Below are 20,470 nucleotides of genomic sequence, written 5' to 3'. Positions count from 1 at the left end.
TTGCTAACCTCGCTGGTATTAGCTATATCAAACACCGGCTGAAACAGATATATACTCAAATTTCTCTTCGTGTATGTTTGTCGGACGAATTTTAGCATTGTTTCCCAGAAGAAACAGACACTACTTACAATGTTGATCAGCTTTTCCGACAAAGACACTTTACTTTCGTTCAATCACATGTAATTGAACATAGCACGATCACTTCTGACTCTTCACAAATTTTGCGGGTATTTACGCTATACTCACCAAAGTTTCAGAGAATCTTCCTAGGGATTATACACTTTCACCAGACTTTCTATCCACTTTATCTCATCATCTCAAAGAGCATGATTGTCATTTGTTAATGAAACCTATTACTGCTCTGAAATCTTCGTAGTCCTTAGATATCCGAAAATGCTGTAGCTCTCTCGGCGAAGACTGTTTGATCCTCAATCTTGGTGTCAATTCAGTACTTACCTTATGTCCTTTTATCGCGAGAACTTTATTCTCGCAATACGGCAATTTTAATCTTTCCTCCAATTTAAGTGCCTCGTGCGTCATTCAGGACTATTATCGAACAAGTATTCAGCAAAGTTCTTACTTAATGAGTACGACTTTTATCCGCCACTATATTAGTTCGGCTCCGGTGGCACTTAATGAGACGAAAACATTATGTACTCACTTATATCTTTGCGAGATGTGTTTTCTTATTGTCAATTTCGGAACGTATAAGAGGAAGCACTAGCAGTGAATGGGGACCGTGTATGACAGATTAGAACACGATTTCCTTCAACAGTGTCTAGAAGTATACCTTTTGACCTTTCCCTAAGTCATTACTAATGTATATTCTACAGCACATTTAAGATCTCAGATGAACGGAGACCTGTCCCAATTATTAAGTTGAATGGTGGTATCCATCATGGCTGCAGTTTATGAGTCTTGCCTTTGCTGATTTTGTGACAGTCACAGGAGTGGATCCTGAGTATATTTCGAGTGTTTTTGTGCTGTAGGTTATGCTCTTTCTTCCGGTCTACACTACAATGTACGAAAAAGTCAGCTTTACGTTTTAATAGTTTTTTTTTATCAACTATCGGTCCTGAGGCTACGACAGTCACTTCTATGAAGTTCCAGGTGTATCCCTTTCACGTCGAGTCGTACTCCTTTCTACGAGGGAATCCGGTTCCCAGTACAGGCACAGATTCACCTGTTGTTGTATTCACAGTGTTTCCGTCGCTTTCACTTACTTCACCGTATTAAATTTAAAAATATTTATATAGTTACCAAATTGCGATTCCGGGACTACGTTTACCCTTCACCAAAATTGTACGCTTAAAAGATTAAATCCTTATTCCTCTGTGATATTTGGCATGACTCCTTTCTTCGCATCCCGCGCACGGCTCGTTATCTTTCTTCTTTGCGAGGAGGGTTGAGACTCGTCCGCATAGTCCGAAACTTGAAACCCTGTTCATGCTCGATTTTTATACGGCATATATAAACGTTGAATCTTTAACTTACTAGTGGAGATGTTGTTTTTATTCAGTTATGTGTGGCCCTTAAAACCGCTGTGGTTCATCCACGTGCTACACTTCACAGACTTTTTACCAACTCTTACCTTTCGATCAAATTCTTCTACGGATCCCATAGTGGTATCCTTATATTATTTGATCGCAATTATGGGCTAATATATGTGCCCCACTTTTACTATTTGTGCTCCTTTCAAATGGCTTCAAATGGTACATCCTACTCGCGCCCATCTGTTTGTGCTCATTGCTCCGCTGACGCTCCTTGTACTTCGTGTGCAATGCACGTTTATTTGACCCATGGCTGTTTCACGCGTGCCGCTACCACAGAAATTTGTAACTGCCTTACTTCAGTTTTAGGTCAAATTTGTACACGTCCTCAGATCAGTTTACTGTTTCATATCTTTTCTTTCCTGATTTCTGTTTTCGCACCAACTAAACAACAAGCTATGCTTTTTCTTGTGGCATGTACGATACTAAATATACATCGCCCGAAGCCTTTGCTGAATGTTCGTACCTATTTGGATTCTGTGAGTTTAGTTGGCCATGAATTTAACGTCTCTTTCAGCAGCGAGGGGATATGAGACATGAGCCTACTGATTAACATGGAATCCGAACTACATGTGCTCCCGTCAGGTATTGAACCCGAGTCTCCCAATCCAAAAGGGCGTACGCTATCCGATTACTCACCAAGGAGCTCTAGCTGGATTTTCTGAAACTCACTGTCGTAGGCTCTTTTCCCAGCGTCGGAAAAGTTATATTTCAGCCGATCTTTAGATGCCGTTTTGCAATTCTTTGTAATGTTTAGCAGAGCTTGATGGCCTCTGTTCAAGCTGCTGATTTCTGTTTTCTTTTTTATTAATTATTTCGTCTCTTAATATTTTGTCTTTCAATACTTTGAAATTCCTTGTATTCAACGGAAACGGTGATCTTCCGTCCACTGTATCTATGTATATAGTTAGTCATTCACATTAACAACAGAGCACAGTATTTGAACATATACTTCTGGTATTTGGGGAACCTCTAGCGCTAATTTTGTACTTTGGTGCAGAAACACTATAAATGTAAATTGTCTCTGGGTTTCCCCTTTCCTCCCATTTTCTTCATTCTAAAATTCTATTTATTTCTCATTACCTCTTGTGTCCTAAACAGCACAATCGTGGTTTGCAGAAATGAATCATTCCAATTTATTTTAATTTGAAATTGCAAAGAAGAAGAAAACAAAAAATTTCGATCCCATTCTAAGGTCGGTCACACATTGCCAGCACGGTAGCATATCCTTTGTAATGAGCTGTACAAGAACACTGACGATGCTACAAGGACACTCGTAGTAAAAGTATCGGACGGCTATAAGCCAAAGACAAGGTAAAATGGGATTTAGGATTTAATGGGTCCCATTTTTATGGTGTTCTTGAGCTTAGTTTATTTGGAGAGATGCAGCATCACACTTAAGAGAGTGAGAAGTAGAGATGCTATACGGCCCTGAAGCCACTCGAGGCCGACTTTTTTTAGTTTTCCTTTTTTCATTTTTGTTCGTTTTTCAGAACTATTAACTCAAATGTGTCGAGACTTAGAATTCTCTGGAGCAGTCCAGAGTGTGATCTGTACATAGTTGGAAAGAAGTAGTGTTACTCAAGTTGGTAAGTTTTCATAGATTGTAGCCAATTCCTTGTCATTCACAATGTATATTTTTTCTTATTCTACTGTAATAAAAATCGTTAATCAAAATTACTACTTTTTTTTTTTTTTTTTTTTTTGCTGGGACTTTTGAATCAATTAGGTGTTATAAGCAAAACTGATACTAGGCGATTCTGGAATATGCCCATTCTGACGTTACCAACTACTATGGGGGATTTTTTTCAGCATACTACTAATTACTATAGTCGATTTCAGACCAGCGGTTAATGAGGTGAGATTTCTTTGAAGCTAATTGCAAGATGTAAAGGCAGGTCTGCAATCCGTCATTTGGGAAGTAGAGACAGACAAAGGAGTCAAGTACTAGCATTTCTAATTGAAAGTGGAAAACCCATATAAAGAGAAATCCCCCGTGAAATCCTTTTTAATTGGAATAAGGTGATGATCCCTACCATGAACTCACATTGTGTGAAAATTCGCTGCATGGCAGAAGAGCTCAAAATAACAATATTAATGTTAAAGCACACAAAAACTTTAAAAACTACGAAAACATAGTTAATGTTGATGTTAAGTCGACGGGTTAACTATATAAATATATATTGTGTATTATATATAAATATATAATCTTCTAGGCACCGCTCCGATTACAAGAATTTAGCACGTGCTCCGCTTTGCCGTCAGGTTCCGGCCCTGCCGAAAACGATTTACTTTGGAAACAGAACCAAAATACATTTCGATATATCAGAGTTGTTCCCGGAACTGGCATTCAGTAGATTCCATTTACACCTATCAGATTTCTTATCGTTAGCACCTCTGAAAAAGGGCTACCGTTATGTGACCATTTACAAAGAAAAGTAAAAAGTACAAATTTTTAATACGGAGATAATTTTCCTACGTGAGCGACTATGAAATATGAATTTCTTATATGATAATCAATTTCTCATAAAAGTAAAATTTTCTAAACTATAGGTAAAAATGTTAGGAAAACTCCAATAATTAAGTTTTTAGGGAGATACCAAATTATATATTTGGCAGTTTATAATATTTCAATTTATATAAATCATGAAGGATTTACAAAATTAAAAAAAAAAAACATTGCAGTATTTCTAACCATACTGTGTTACTTAACATTGTTAAGGTTACCTTTCTCTTAGCCCGTTTACGGTAAGATTTTCATCAGTAAATGATATCTTGAAACAGTGTATTGCGGTAACCACGTATCTGTCATTTATCAATGACGATCCACATATAATTTGAGTTTCTTTTCTCAGTGCTCCAAACCATCCAGGGATTTTCAAGGCCGTTGTTCCTCCAATGATCCGTCCGGCCTTAATTTTTTTGCCGCATACTGAAAAAAGAAGTATTTAATTAATATTCTGTTCATATTGTAAAACTACGAGATGTTTATCAAAAAAGGACGATAATAATTTTACGTGAGTTTGGCCACACTGATAAAAGTTGAGAACCGCATGAGCAAGCCCTAGTATACTGTGCATGCAATATAGTTAGAACCATTCGAGTGGACTTCACTTTGTGTAAGTAGCAGTATAGCGACTCAGCTGATGTAATAAATAATTTTCTCAAATGAAGAGTAAGATCTGTCACAACATTTCTCAATCTCAACAGACAGAATGCTGATGACACCCATCAAAAATTGTGTCTTATTCATGGACCAACAATAATGATAGGAAGGAGGATTAGACAATGGAGCAAAGATTCGAGGAAAGTATTGAAATATTTAGGACGATGAGCTTAGCGGAAGGCCTAGTATCAAAATAGCTAATCTGTTGGAACGTGTTAACGAAAAAGTGCGCTCCAATTGTCAGTTCACAATAACTAAACTCGACGAAGAGTTTCCAGAAGTGTTTTGGAAATTGTGCATCTAATTATGACTGACAAGACTGGTTAAGCTTGGTTGCTTTTGTTTTGCTAAAAGGGAGAGATTCAAACAAATGCCTTTAGTTGACAAAAGTATGACAACTGTGTTTTTGGACGAAAAATAATGTGATTCTTGTCGAATTTTTAGAGCTGGGACGAACAGTTACAGTAGATGTCCATTGCAAAACAGTAAATAGTCTGCGACCTGCTATGCAAATTCGACTTAGAGGAATGCTAGGTTCTATAATTCTAATCCGTGAAAGGACCCACCCACATACAGCTGCTAGTATTATTGCGACAACTCAAAGATTTTGATTACAACTAACCAATCGTTCCCCATCCAATGTGGACCTTGCCCAGAGATTTTTTCTTTTCTTCACCTTAAAAAAATAACTTCCACTGTGGTTTTAACCACAGTGAGGTGCCCATTCTCAGGGGTAAATTTTTACAGAGTGTTTCTAATGAATCTTTTATTACGGTACCAGCAACGTTCTGCAGGTTCTTGATGATCATGTCCAGAAATAACCAAGTATATATGTTAAAAAGAGTACTCATACATCAATCACAATAAATTTTCCCATATCATTTTCTTTTTATTTATGTTGTCCGTTTCTTTTGATATCCATTTTTTATAACATTTTCTGTTGTTTAATTACTAAGTTAAGTTAATTTTTATTCGTTGCTGTAAGGAAGTTGAGTGTGTGCATCATATTTGTTTTATATATCACTAGCTGAAATTTCTAGTTTTCCTACATGTAAGGTAGACTTTAAGAAGTATTTGAACCCTTCCCACCTTAAGATATGCTCTGCAATGAAAATGTAATGATAAATAATCTTAATGTCAACTCATACCATGTTTACCAAAAGCCGATAAAGGTTCAAACTGGGTTAAAAGTCATTGGGTCTGAAAATATTTTTCTTGACGACACCAAAACCGTGAATTAAACACTATTATCGGAAATTTTCGGTTGTTTTTACATTTCATCCTTTCTCAATCCCACCTCATGGTGACAGAGACATATTTTTTCTCCAGTGGCAGCTGAACTTAAAGACCTTCGGGACTGCCACTCACTATCTCAGACACCGTGGCACTAATATTTGCAACAATTCGACGCTAACACCCTGCGTTTCCTATTTTTATTTTCATGCATGATTTTATGGCTCACATTCAAAAACTGTTTCTGATGCTATTTTCCCTCTAGAATCCAAATACGTAAGCTCTTTCCTAGCATATCAGGTTTCTACACAATTTGAAAGAATTATTTTATGACTGATGAATAAACAAGTAGTAGTTGGTAGATACGAAGTGGCGTATTTAGGATCTTGTTTCGGGCGGGGGGCTCTTCACAACACATGAACAAGCAGTTACATTTTTGGATGCCGACAAATTTCAATGAAGTTGTGCATATAACAAATTTATTTAGGGGGGCTGGAGCCCGATAGCTACCCCTAAATACGCTGCTGTACATACGAATCATACCTCGCAAAATGTTGTAATGCCTGGACGTACAACAATGTAAGTGAAAATAATGTAGCAGACATTTATAAGTTGAATGAGGAAGTGTTGTTGTCTGCTCTGCAGCCATTCATGTATCTGCTTTGCAGTTGCTAGAAAAGAACACGTTGATATCATGGCGAATTGAGGATGCGTAAATCACCCAGATTGATTTTATTATATTTGTGGCAGGTTTAGTCTTGAAAACTAGCGACAGAAGATAAGTACATTTGTGAAGGTACCATACCGGATGTACTTTGGTATGGATATCGGTGACCAAGGCCAGGGTTTCATGCCTCACATTGTGTGTCGGTCTTGCGTTGAAAGCTTACGATTGTGGATGAAAGGTGTTAAGAAATATATACAGTTTGCCACACCTATAGTTTGGAGACATCAGGGGGACCATACCTCGGACTGCTGTTTTTGTGAATATTAAAGAACACAGTACAAACACTGGGAATAACCTTGAGTGTGCCAACCTTCACTGAGCAATTACACCTCCCAATCCCTGTTCCAGCTTTCAAATGTGACAGTTGCTCCGACATAAAATATTAAGGCCAAAATTATGCAATGTTTAAGTATCGCTAGGAACCACTGAAAATAGTAATCAAATTACACAGAGTGATCTCAATCACCTGGGTCTTCTTCTTGTTCACCGCTAACATAGGTTGGTGGCAACATGGAAATTGTAAAACATGTCTATCGCTTGGGATAGCTGTTTTGTATTTTGATAAGATCTCTTCATAGTAACTGCACCTAGATATTATATCTTTGGTCTTCCTCTTCCTGGTTTTCCTTCTGCCTTTCCCTCTGTCAGTACAGTGATCCAATAGGAGTGCCGAATATGATGGCCAAGCATGCTGTTCCTGTTTTTCATATTATGTTTATGAGCTGTCGTCTTTCATTAATCTCCTCTAGTACGTCTTCACTCCTTTTCCTTTCGGTCCATGATATGCCTAGCATTCTGCACCAACACCACATTTCAAATGCTTCCAGCTAGGTACATTTCACCTTTACTCATTGTCCACGTCTCTGATTTGTAACGCGCCACGCCCCATCTTCCCCTGTGGCACATTCGGTAGTAATGAATGAAACCTATCAGAGTGTGCGGCGTTTCTTTGAAAATTGAAGTATGGTGAACACAAATTGCTTTTGAATGTTGATTTCAAGATTATTGGTCTATTGTTTGAGATACAGACTGCTTATACAAGAATGACTTGCTTCCTATGTGAATGGGAGAGAAGGGCAAATTTCTTTCCCTATGAATGGACCAACAGCTGTGTCCAACCAGAAGTATATTCGCCAGTGGTGAGAAAAAATTCTCTTTGTACCGTAAGTGTCTTACTTCCGCTTTACATATAAAGTTAAGGATATGAAACAATTCGTGAAGGCTTCTGACAAAAATTGCATAGGCTTCAAACACGTTGGTAACAAGTCTGCAACACTAACAGAGGAGAAACTGAATAAGTATTTACAAGGCCGTTGGTACGGAACTTGATGAATTATGCAGGTTTTGAAAAAACGATGTGTGAAGTTGGACTGCTTGCGTGGACAAGTTTTGACAATGTAATCAACCCTTTTTTGAGAAATAAAAAGCCTGAGAACTACGAAGAGCTGGTCAGTGATGCGCTACAACATTTCCGACGATTACAATGTAACATATATGTGTAGCAACACTTTCTTCATCGCCAATTCAGTTACCTCTCAATTAACTTGGGACAATACAGTGAGGAACACGAAGAGACATTATACTAGACAATAAACGCATGGAGAAAATATATCAGGGAAGGAGGAATATTAACATTCCTGCTGACTTTTGTTGGCCTCTGAAAAGGAAGTGAAGACTTTCATTATTTTCCTTTTGAACTAGCTTCAATTATCGAATTGTATTTCATGTTTACGATTTGAGTAGCCATTGTTATTCCTTGTACACTCAACCATAAAAATATCTTCCCCCTGAGTGCTCTAAATCCATTACTTGGGGTCCAGGAAATTTGTAGTTGTGAAAACGCCTAGACAGATGCAACCCAACCCACACGTAACTTTTTTCGGCACTGACAGCAGTTGGTAGCCCTGTTCCAGGTGTTTATCCAGGTAAAATTGTAAAGTATGAGACTAACGAAACAGTTTTCCATTCTAAGATAAATCTCTATGGTTCGGATCGTGTTTTCCAAAGAATACCGTCTATTTATCTTAACACGTCAGTACACGCCCCCAATTGTAACATGAGGACACGCCATGACGGCAATTTGCTCACGCAAGTTTTGATAGTTAATATCAGTATTCGTACATTTTTATTGACAGTGAAAAATTTATTCTATGAAATTTTGGCTTCTTAGCTTATTATAGACACTTTTGAGTACCTAAAAAAAGATTAACCTAAAGATTTTGAGAAAATTTTTGTTATGTTTTCACTGTTTTTGAATGTTCTATTGCTACGCGAGAACACGCCACGTTAGCATATTGCTGCACTCTTTGATTTACAAAGTAACGCCAGAACACGCGCTGTGAGCAGATTGCCGCATTAGCTGTTTGGGCTATAGGAAATTTTCTCCGCCATATTGACACACGTTTTGTTATTACAAATACAAAAAAATGTACAAAAACATAATTGATGTGCTAGTACAGTGATGTTATGAAACTAGTCCAGTGAAATTTAGAACGTATATTTACATGTCACCTTCTCCGTCCTTATCGTTTGCAGCAAGGATGTTATAAAATAGAGGATCTACCCATACAACAAAATCGTGAAGCCGTACGTCACAGCTTCGCCACACCTACTCTGCCCACTCCACGCCATTAAGATCGCAATGTTTCGAGACAACAATTATGGCGGAAACGAGAGTAGCCGGTCAGACGTGCCGGCTCAGACGATGCTCGGTTGTTTTTTGGTTTCATTGAGTTCATATGATGAAGATACGTATGGGCAGATCCTCTATTTTATAATATCCTTGGTTTGCAGCTGGTCCTTGGCCACGCTCGGTGCAGTTTGTACATGATGGTCTTATGTTCCGTGCATTTCGGAGTGTTGCAGTTGATGCATAAGACGGTAGTTTTTCTTTTCTTTCTACAAATAGGTGGAAACTGGCATTGATACGCAACTGAGAACACTAAAGCATCAAAGCAAAAGTAACAGGAAACGCTTATATAGAAGCATCAGAAAATTAAAAGTTTTGAAAATGCGAAAATTTAGATAAAAGTAAGTGTAGTGTGTGTGTTTCATAGTGTAAGTACTAGTTGGTGAAGGTTAGTGATTTCATCTAAAGCAGTCAGTGTCAATATCTGTAGTGAGTGTAGTGTAGTGTTGATGCAGGATAGTGAAAAGAGGTAAAATATAAAGGTGAAAAGCCAGTGTAAATAGTGCAAATGTGAAAAGAACACACAGGAGAGAAATGCAGGCAGAAACCAGAAAAACCAAACATACAGAGTGAAAACCTGAAGAAAAGAAGAAAGAACAAGATGACCAATAGGTAAACACGAAAACACAAAACATACGACATACAAAACAACACACACGTAACAAACTCAAATCCAATAAAACAAAAAACACACAAAATCTCACAAGACTAGAAATGAGAGTAGAGTTAAGCAAATATTAAGTTTAGTTATTTTTTTTTGTTCGTTTTATCTTTACTTTTTTTGTCCAATCCCTTGTTTTGGTTTCACGCCCTTTTCCGCATTCCTTTCCTTCTTCAAAATTATGAAATAAATAAACCCAAAAGAGAAATCATTCACAATGATGATACTTCGCCGGTTTTGAATGCTCAAGGCACCGGCTGACAGTAACGCGGTTGAGCGAATAAAAAAAAATCTTTCTACGAGGGCAGATACCGCAAACTCTATTGTGACCTCGCTGATCAGGTGCTGCTTGAGGTTGTTGCCTAATTGGCTGAAGTTGGAATATTTCAACTAGCCGGTCCTTTATTGATCTTGCGATTGGCTAGTTTGTAGCTATTCTTCTTTGCGCATGATCCAAAAGAAGCTGTCGGCCAAGTGATTTTAAGAAGTCTTTTCTTGCAGGCTTGTTGAATTCAATATCTCCCATGTTGTCGGATTTCCAAATAACAAACGAATTTGTTCCACCAACATTAAATTCAAAGAAAAACATGGTTAGTGGCCAGCGATTTGATACACTCGATACGCTATACTCTTTTTGCATGGCGTCACTGACATCTACACATTTGTTTTTGTTGTAGAAGGTAACTGATGGTTTGCATGCATCACCTGTACTTTCATCAATCTCATCATCGTAGTGCCATATGGAAAGTAATACAATATACTTGTTCTTTGCTGCTTTGTACGATACTAGTGCCACCTGTTGTTCTACTCTTCAAACAATACGTTTAAAGAATGAGCAAACGGCCCTTAAAATACAACACTTAACACTACAACACGCCCGTTAGCAGCCTGCTCACAACAATCTCTACGTGGTTACACGCGCCGTTAGCAATTTGCTCACGGTGGCCAATGCACAACCTTCCACTCCCGAACCATGCGCGTGACTGGCAAAACCGGTCAGGGTCAGGTAGAGGTGGGGTGGGTAGGGGATAACTCGGCCCCTCCGCCCCTATTGTCTTAGAATAAGAAAAGTGCAGGTGTTTTTGCAAAACTGCGGTAATTTGCCACGGGTGCGTGTAACGACGAGTTAATATTGCTGTGTATGTAATATATTATTTCTTTATATACTCTACGTTTCGAGAAACATAAATACTGACCACACATGAATCAGAAAATACTTGAAAGTATCTGAAAATATCAAATCTAGAACAACGGCTGGAAATAAGTTAGTAAATGATTGCCTTCAGTGAAAGACCTTCTCCAATTCTCCTCATTCCAACATCTTTTTCTCTCTGTAGAAGAGAAGATCTTTGTTGTCACACTGAGTATGTATTGAAATTGAAACATTTGCTAAAGTTCCAACCTGGCCGGAATTCGAACCCGAACCCGCCGAACAGAAGTTCAATACGCTAACCATTTACCTACAGCGTCACTTAATCTTTTACCTAAACTTTTAGGTAGTTAAAATCGTTGCATGTAACACTATACAAACTACTAATGGTGGTATGAGAAGACGTTTCTTATGAGTGTCACAATGACTTACTCGAGATTTCCTGCTTTAACTCAAAAGCAAGTTATATAGACCTTTGTTAATGAGGAAAATATTACGAAACGTTTTTCAAGTTGAGGCTATCTAATCGTTTTTAACTGCTCCCGATTTATATTACTACTATTCTTCCTCACCGTAAGTTCTAATTTCCAAAGAAGAAGTGCCGCAGCATTTACGCCGATCCCAAGAGTTTCAGCATTCGCGCGCCACCTTAGCCAGCTGTTAAGAGTTGATCATGTAAAATGTACAGAAAAAATTGAGCAAGAGAACAGAACCTAACCAACCCCTGCGGTACTTCTAACCCGTTCTTTTTCTTCTTCTTCTTCTTATTATTATTATTATTATTATTATTTTATTATTATTATTATTATTATTATATTATTATTATTATTTTATTATTATTATTAGTAGTAGTAGTAATAGTAGTACTAGTTTTATTATGGATCCGTATATTGAAACTGCAAGTTTGTTTTAATGAAAAAAGTGTTATGAAAATTTTAAAAAAAATTCTTGGGCAAGGTTTGAACCCTCGCCAAAACTATTTTCATTACTAGAACGTTGCTCTAGAATTCTCCACCAAGAGAGCCGACAAAAGTTGGCCTTACTTTTCGCTATATATAGATCATGACTCTAGATGTCCTATCGTTATCGGCCAATAAGATCAGAGGATATCTGAAATGTTTGGAATCTCCCGCACACAAAGGTCTGCGGGGTCGTTAGTTACGCTTCTGGGCCCGTTTCATACACGACAAATTAATTAAGGGGACAATATTGACAAATCTGACAATAATATATAAATATATATTATTTATAGTGATCCTAATAGTAGACAATTTTTTACTGAAATGGGCCCACGACCCATTATTGTTTTATTTACCTTTATTGTTCTGTTCTGTTTATGTAATGTAGCGAATCAGTTTGATGCTTTACTTATAATTTCATTTTCGTATCGTATATGGAGTAAGACAATTATGTCTTAAAATGGGAACCCCTCGAACGGCGGGGAGCTTCTCTGGGGGGCAGTGGCCCCCCTGCCCCACTAGTTTCGGCCCGGCGTCTTGACAATCATTTTTCCTTAATTGGAAGGTATTGTTTACGTAATTGATTTTGTAATTCTGTTATTCGTTTATTATTATTATTATTATTATTATTATTATTATTATTATTATTATTAATAATAATAATAATAATATTAATATTATTTTTGCAAACTGCAACTTGGCTACATATTTTATATTTTACGAATTTTCTGATGAGAATTCAAGTCTTTTGTTGAATAATCAACACACTCCACTTTAGAGCGTTTAGAGGAGGGAAATATTATCCTGTTGCTTTTCATTTGTTTACTTCCACGCTACACCAAGCCTAACCGGAGTTTGAATTTCTACGGTCTATCCCCTCAAGCACCGCTCTGTTACAATAATGATGGATTTGACCTTTACGATATAAAATGGTAAAATGTTTTTCATGGGAAAAATTACGATGAATTTCAATTAAATTATCATAGTCTAATTATTTCCTTGTTAAATTATCGATACTTTTCAGTGCAAAAACGGATGAAATTTGAAAGTCCCAAAACAAGGTACGCAGACCAACACAAAGAAAGTTTCAGCATTATTACACTGGAATCGTAAAAGCGCGTGATTACTGAATTTACTACAGCTCCATTTTGTCTTTCTCTCAGAACAGTGATGTCTTAGAGTAGTGGCTTAAGTGCTAGTTTCATATCGATTGGGACGCGAGTTTGATTCCGGCTGTGGCAAATCAGTAAACTTCTCTAATCTGCAAAATTGGAACTTCTGATGTATACTAACATCAAAAATATTCAATTTTTCTGGGTCTAAGAGTTGAGACAAGTTCCTTTACAGATAAAATGGCAACAACACAAAATTACGTCATCCGTATTAACGTTCGTAACTGTCTGGCAAGTAACGTGTTTGGATAAGAATTGATAACACATAAGGGCTAAACACGTCCTCACTCCTGTAGTATGCGCCAAAAATGAGTTCAAAGGAATTGTTCCTAGCTGTGCACAAATTGCAAATACTAATCGAACTTACAATAGGGATAACTTGTCACAAGAATGATCCTATTTAAGATGTCACCTCACCTTTCTACTTAGAAGAAGGGCGAAACAAAGTGCATTACTGTTATCAGCTAACAAATCTTCATATTCTATTTCTTGTTGTCATGAAAAGATAATTGTATCTGTAAATCCATAAACGTAATAATATTATTGCGTTTATGTGTAAACCTAAGAAACATCTGACATACTCTATAACTTTTCTAATCCTATGAATACCTTCGACTATATTACTTTTTCTTTCCATTGAGGTAATAATAATAATAATAATAATATTAATAATAATAATAATAAAAATGAAGGAATAAACTAATTACAATACCAATTACATAAACATTATATTCTCATTCAGAAAAAAATACTAATAACCACGATGGGATTTGAACAACCCAAGTAGCTGCAATGGGAGTTTCCTATTTTCACATTTTTTAAAACAAATCGCCCCAACCAGAGTACTGTTCGTGTCTGGCACTTCATGTCCTTTCGATGTATTCCAGACACTCCAGGAACACAAACACAGAAATACTGAGGACAGTTAAAATTCCGACTTTGCTCTTCAGAGGAATTCGAATCCTAGTGGATTGCGCCTCATGATCAGAAGCCGAACGCCCGAGATCACTCGGCTAGTACCACCGGTTCAATTTGCCACAAACTCCTCATATGAATATAAGAAAAGAAAATAGTAGTTATGGAACATAAACATAGAACTGTCTATTTCTACACGTGTTGATACAATTCAAAGAATGCGAAAATAATTTATGTCGTCTATTCTTCTTTGGAAGTTACAAGATATGGTAAAGACGAAATGTAATGTATATCGGGACCATCCTTGCAAACGACGACCAGCGCCGTAACTTAGATTCTTTACTGGTGGTGGGGTCAATCATTAATAAGCTTATTTGGGTCCCCTAGAAAAAGTTGATATTCTAATTATTGGGCCCGCAATCTACAAATTTCACCTAATTTTTATGGGCCCCCACAGCCTGTGGGCTCTCTCGCACGGCAAGGTCTCCGGTTCCGTTAGTTATTCCCAGAGCCAATTCCATACATTACAGCTTATTAAGGGGATAGTACTGATAAATATCAAAGCCATGCGAATAAATATTACTGAAATGGGTCCATGACTCATTTTCGTTCTATTTACCTCTTGTATGCTGTTTTGTTTATGTAATGTAGCGGCAATATTTGATGTTTCATTTGTAGTTTCATGTTCGTATCGTATATGGAGTAAGACAATTTTGTCTCAAAATAGGCCGCCTCGAACGGCAGGGAGCTTATCTGGGGGACAGTTGCCTCCCCACAAGTTAGGGCTCTGCGATAGCGTAGCCTCAACTTGTAGAACATTCCATATTTTCCTCATTGTGCAACGTCTATTTAACATGTTTTTGAGTTAAACAAAGAATTCTCGAGTAAGGCATTAAGGCACTCACACAAGTTGCTTATACATTATTTTCTTATTTATATTTTTATTTATATTTTGTTTATACTTGTTTGTTTTTGTTATATTTGAGTATCTTGTTTATATTTTTCCATGAAACGATTTTAACTAGTTATTAGTTTAGGTGGAAGGTTAAATGGCTGGTTAGCACATTTAACATCCATTCGGTAGACCCGAGTTCGAATCCCGGTCAAACTGGAACTTTTTGAACTGTTCCTGTTGCAATTTCAATCTCAATGCATACTCAGTGTCATAAGCAAGATCTTCTCTTCCCTGGAAAGAAACAGATTTGAAATAAGGAGAACTGTAGGTCTGTCAATGGAGACAGTGATTTAGAAACCTATTTCCAGCAGTTGTTCTAGATTTGATATTTTCGCCTAATTTCAAGCATTTTCTAATTCATGTGTAATCATGTTTTTATTTCTTTGAATTACAGTATATAATGAAATAATACATTACATACACAACAATATTCAGATTAACATATGATGTTCATTGGAAAACACACTCTGAAAGGGAGATTGATCTGAGATTGTAGAAATGTTTCGTGCGTCATCTAATCACAATTTTACTTGCATAAAAGCTTGCCTCTGTGCTACCAACTGCTGTCAATACGTAGAAAAGTTACGTGTAAGTTAGGTTGCATCTGTGTAGGCGTTCTCTCAATTGCAAATGAGCTGGACCCCAAGTAATGGAATTAGAGCGCTTAAAGGCGGAGATACTTTTCTGAGTGGCTGTACAAACCACTAATATACTTTTATTTAACCATCAGTGTTCCATGTATATTTGCTACTATAGTAATTATCAAGTATTTTAACGTAATTGGTATTGTACGTTTATAACTATCACTATTGCTACTACAAATATTACAATAAAAACACCAAGTGCGATTAAAGCATTGCAGAAATATGTTTACTCTAAGAAAGATATTTAGTTCTTCAGCTAAGTCAAACTAGCTTTAGATATTCGTACCTTGATAATAGCATTAAGCGTTCAGCTAAGAGTTTCAAGTGGCATTTCAGTTCTTTTTAATACATATCGTTGAAAGTATTTTCGAACCTCCTAAATGATGTGCAACACTCAATTTCACTCCTTGCTTTCGCTGTGATAGTCGCCTTGCAGAGAACTATTTGGGATACCAAATATTGTTTGTTGTTTGAAGGGTCTACGTGCACAACGAGCTGAGCAAAATGCCTGGAACGGGTGATCTGATAAACCTTGTATACATGCTATTTTAAAGTTCTGGAAAATTCCTGAAATTGGTTAAGTGAAATAAGTATCTGAGGTTTGAAAACATTTCTTTCACTTTCAAACGTAGTGTTCAGTTCTGTTGAAACGAAACTTTTACTTTCATTTATATGTATTGATAACGTTTACTTTCATTTAAATGGGTGAATATGTAACTGAGGTAAAATGTATGGAGAGTGTTTTTCTCTTTTTCATTCGTATAATTTTCTCTTGTATAAATATACAACTTACATTTTCATTTATATATCTACAAAATACTTCAAAAATGCTGCAGTATACAGGAAATAGGTAAAACCAAATAATACGTTGAAATTGTGAGAAGAATAACTTTACAATTTTAAACAGTATGTTCACTTTTGTCCATAGTAAGTGCTTCCAAGCTTTCCAACATAGTTTTCTGAGGTCAAAGTCAGGGACCATAGAACAAATTGGTAAAATTAGCATCTCAGCTGAAAGTTTATAAGAATAAAAGTTTAGTGGTTTCACACATAGATTTCAATTAGAGAGGGTTGCAGGCTATTTTTAAATACCGTATTTACGCTCATCTAAGACGTCCTCAAATGTACGACGCATCCTTGGGAAAACGGAAAAGCTGCACTGCAATGACTTTTTAAAATGAAAAAGATAAATAAACATTTAAAACTATAAATGACACTTTTTTCTTCCGTTTCCAGTTTCCAATTTTCCACTTTCCGCATAAAACAATTTCCCATTTTTTCAAAAAAAATGTGAGTACAGAATCATGACTAACGGGATTAGCTATCTCCGACAAAACATAATCGTTTTCTACTCTCAGTTGAGTCTTACTAACAGTACAAAATGTAGACCTAAACTTGCAAAACTAGAATCTAAGTCGCACGTCGATTTTGGTGATGATTTCTTTTACGAAGTGCGTCTTAGGATCGCGTAAATACTGTATTTGAAAAGGAGACAAAACGGGAGGATAAGGAAGGACTCTCAGCAATTCACGATATCCTGAAGGAAACCTTCGTTCTTTTAAGCTGCAAATTTTTCATCCCCACGATCGTGAATGCAAAATAGAATTGTGTGGTCATTTCTTAAAGAATATTGATAACAATGTTGCACTTTGTAGTGTAAAACAGTAGTTTCGATTTGAAGGTGCTTGTCGTGGTGTAAACTAATTTAGCTATCACTGAAAGAGTTAACATTTCTACGCCCTGACGTTGATACTAATTCAAGCATACCTGAACCCTGTCTTTTAACCTTTGTCGGACAATTGAAACGTTAGATTTAAGAAGAGAATAAAAACAATAATGACAAAAATTACATTGTATACTCTACGTTATCTTCAAGATTCACTCTACATATGAGAGGTAAAGAAAGAGCAAAAGCAGTCCCTAGAGGACAACAGATGACTTTGAAGTTAGTGTAAGGTTTCAGAAGAGAATAAATCTGAGATGTTTTCTTGTCTAACCTGATAAGCGTTTTGTAAGTGTCTTCTCTTTCTGTAATCAGAAGTAATGAAACGAGGACAAGTAAAATCGACTGTTTGTGTTTAATATAGGACTTGTCGGGCGAATGAAATGAGATTTTCATAAGTGCGGAAAATGCCGGCTACTATGTAGCAAACATTTCGTCTGAGCACATCTTATCTTTTAAAAGTTTATGGTCAATGTATTTTAATAGATCCACGAAATCATTTGCTAAAACCGAGATATTTTCCATTTCAAAACAGCGGCATTTACGGTACGATTTTTTCAGTAACAGTAGGTTACGTATCTGTTTGCAAGTTTATTGATGGTCATGTTAAACAAAAAGTTTCCTGCTGCAAAAGTCAGAAGTTGTGCCTCCTGGTGTTATACGTCCGAAAGATGCAGCTTAAAATGCCAAAGTACCAATCAATGACAAACATGGAATCCTGCGATAAAACTTTTCCGTTAATTCAGGATGACAATAAAACATTTTACGACATGTGATTTAACTTGCAAATTGTTACAACACAGAGGTAAATCAGTGGATTAATGACTTAATTGTATTAGTTTTATAGTAGTATAGAGATTCTGCAATATTGCTATAAACCCCTGAATTTTATTAAAGTAATCACAACTCATTTTTAGAGTTCTTTCTTTTTTTCTAATGATGCCCTTCTCAAATATTCTTCCCTAAAGACTTTGTACTCTGAACTAATAAAGAAACTTGTGAAACTCAGTCATTTCTTGTCCGATTTTCATCCGCTTTTAGAGTGTGTTTTCATCCCCTCCTCTTTGTCGTTCTTTTCCCCAATGAAATTGTCTTGTACTTTGAAGCAACAAACAATCTGTAGATGTTTCATGGGAATCGGTTCAAGCATGCTGCAGTTACCGTGAGCAACACAGACACCGATTTTATGAATTTAATTTGTTCTTATCTGACGACTCAATTATTATCAAACGTAGCGGCCTACCTTCAAATATACTTTGTTCTGACAAGTGACTTGGAAAATTTGGAATAATCCAGGGATTTTAGACTAAAAGAATTATAAGGCTCCCCAATTATTTGTAACGGATAATAAAGTAAAAACGGGCACTAGAGACCTTGGAATTAGCGATATTACTGTCAATAATACGAAACACACATAACGTAGAGGGCTCAGCTAGGTATATGTATGGAAACATAGGTCTTCAACTATTTAAATTAGCTTGGAGCTACCAAGATTATTTGGCAATGTCAGCATGATTTATACCGGAAGTCCATATTATTAGAATATACGAGAAAGCATGTATATTGTTCTTCTCGTATAAATAATGCATGGTTCATGCAATTTATGGCCTAGCTCACTACGTCTGAGCCACACGAAACTACTTGAACACTAGACTTCAAACACAGTGAATTGTTTTTCATAGAACCCTAGACACATTTGATTTGTGTTTGATGAACTATACTTTTTAGGACTACGTTTAATCTCTGTTGTAATGTAGCGTAAAGATTCGTTACGAGGCTCATCTTTGCATGAAAACAAAGGAAATAGAGGAAGCAATTTGCTCAAATTGTCTATTTATTTCCATGTTTTACGATTCTGCTTCAAAACGTGTGTGGTATTAAACAAAGACCTCATTCAACACTTGTTTACAGTGCGTTCGAAAAGTCCCGTACCTTTAGCTTCACATTTCCTTGCTTCTTGACTCTATTATCATCTCCTTAAAATTTTACTCTTGCACGTATAGCTTTACTACGAACTTCTATATTTACCTATCATCTTTCGCGAACAAAATCTAACTTTTATTCTTGGAAAGACACTTACTTTCTTTAAATCAAATCTACTTCCGGCTGTTGCTTCATACTGAACAATGTAAATCAGTCTCATTTTCCATTACAACCTTATGTGCTCACTGGTGTCACATCATCAGGTAATTAAAAGACTTATGGCCATAAATACCAATTAAACTATAAAAATACCAACTACCACTAGTTATAGCAAATGCAATATCCATGTTTATTTGCAATAATTGAGATCGCAGTTATGTGTATAGTTAAACATGCTCTTGTTTAACAAAGCAAGGCACTACAGTGCATTGTTACTTTCGTTTAATACGTCAGGCTTAAAGAACTGATGGAGGAATCTCAAGGAACTTTCAAAGCTTTGAAGTATTAGACTATGATATTTTCGTTGTTCCAAAGGTTGTTTCTGTTGTTACAAAGGACACAGTGTCTGAACAGTGATCAGAAGGAATAATGCTTCTTTTAATTCGTTATTTCTGATCACTGTTCAAATTGTGTTGGTCAATGAAAACTTGATCCATGAACTGGTCACCCACCCATAGTGACCCAAGATCCACCATGACCCACTCTGACCTACTACCCACCATGATTAACTCCGTGCCACCGTGAGCCACTCTGGCCCACTACTTACCGTGACGCATTCTGAATCATTATCCATCGAAACCCATCGTCATCAACTCTGACCCATGATCTACGTCCTCCTTTACATTGCATAAAGAGTTTACACATGTAATAAAACAATGCTGTAAAATTATCACTAATTGGAGTTTGAATTTCTAAGTCAATCGCTCAAGTACAGCTCTGTTACAATAACGTTGGATGTAACATTTACGATATAATTTGGTAAAGTATTTGTCATGTTGCAAAT

General features: G+C 36.6%; 1 protein-coding gene across 1 annotated transcript in view; it reads right to left on the bottom strand.

Annotated features, from left to right (window-relative positions):
* The window catches only part of LOC145685422 (phenoloxidase-activating factor 1-like), a 52,131-nt gene extending 31,888 nt beyond the window's left edge, over window positions 1–20,243 (bottom strand). Inside the window, exons 1-2 of the mRNA XM_081757816.1 lie at window positions 20,234–20,243; window positions 4,278–4,482 (exon numbers count right to left, since the gene is read on the bottom strand). Coding sequence (XP_081613942.1) covers window positions 4,278–4,482; window positions 20,234–20,243 — 215 coding nt within the window. The remainder of the gene's footprint in view (window positions 1–4,277; window positions 4,483–20,233) is intronic.
* Window positions 20,244–20,470: the final 227 nt, after the last annotated feature.

This window comes from Thermobia domestica, chromosome 5, assembly GCF_964235325.1.
Source record: "Thermobia domestica chromosome 5, izTheDome1.hap1.1, whole genome shotgun sequence".
Lineage (NCBI taxonomy): Eukaryota > Metazoa > Arthropoda > Insecta > Zygentoma > Lepismatidae > Thermobia > Thermobia domestica.
This window is presented reverse-complemented; position numbering and strand designations above follow the sequence as displayed.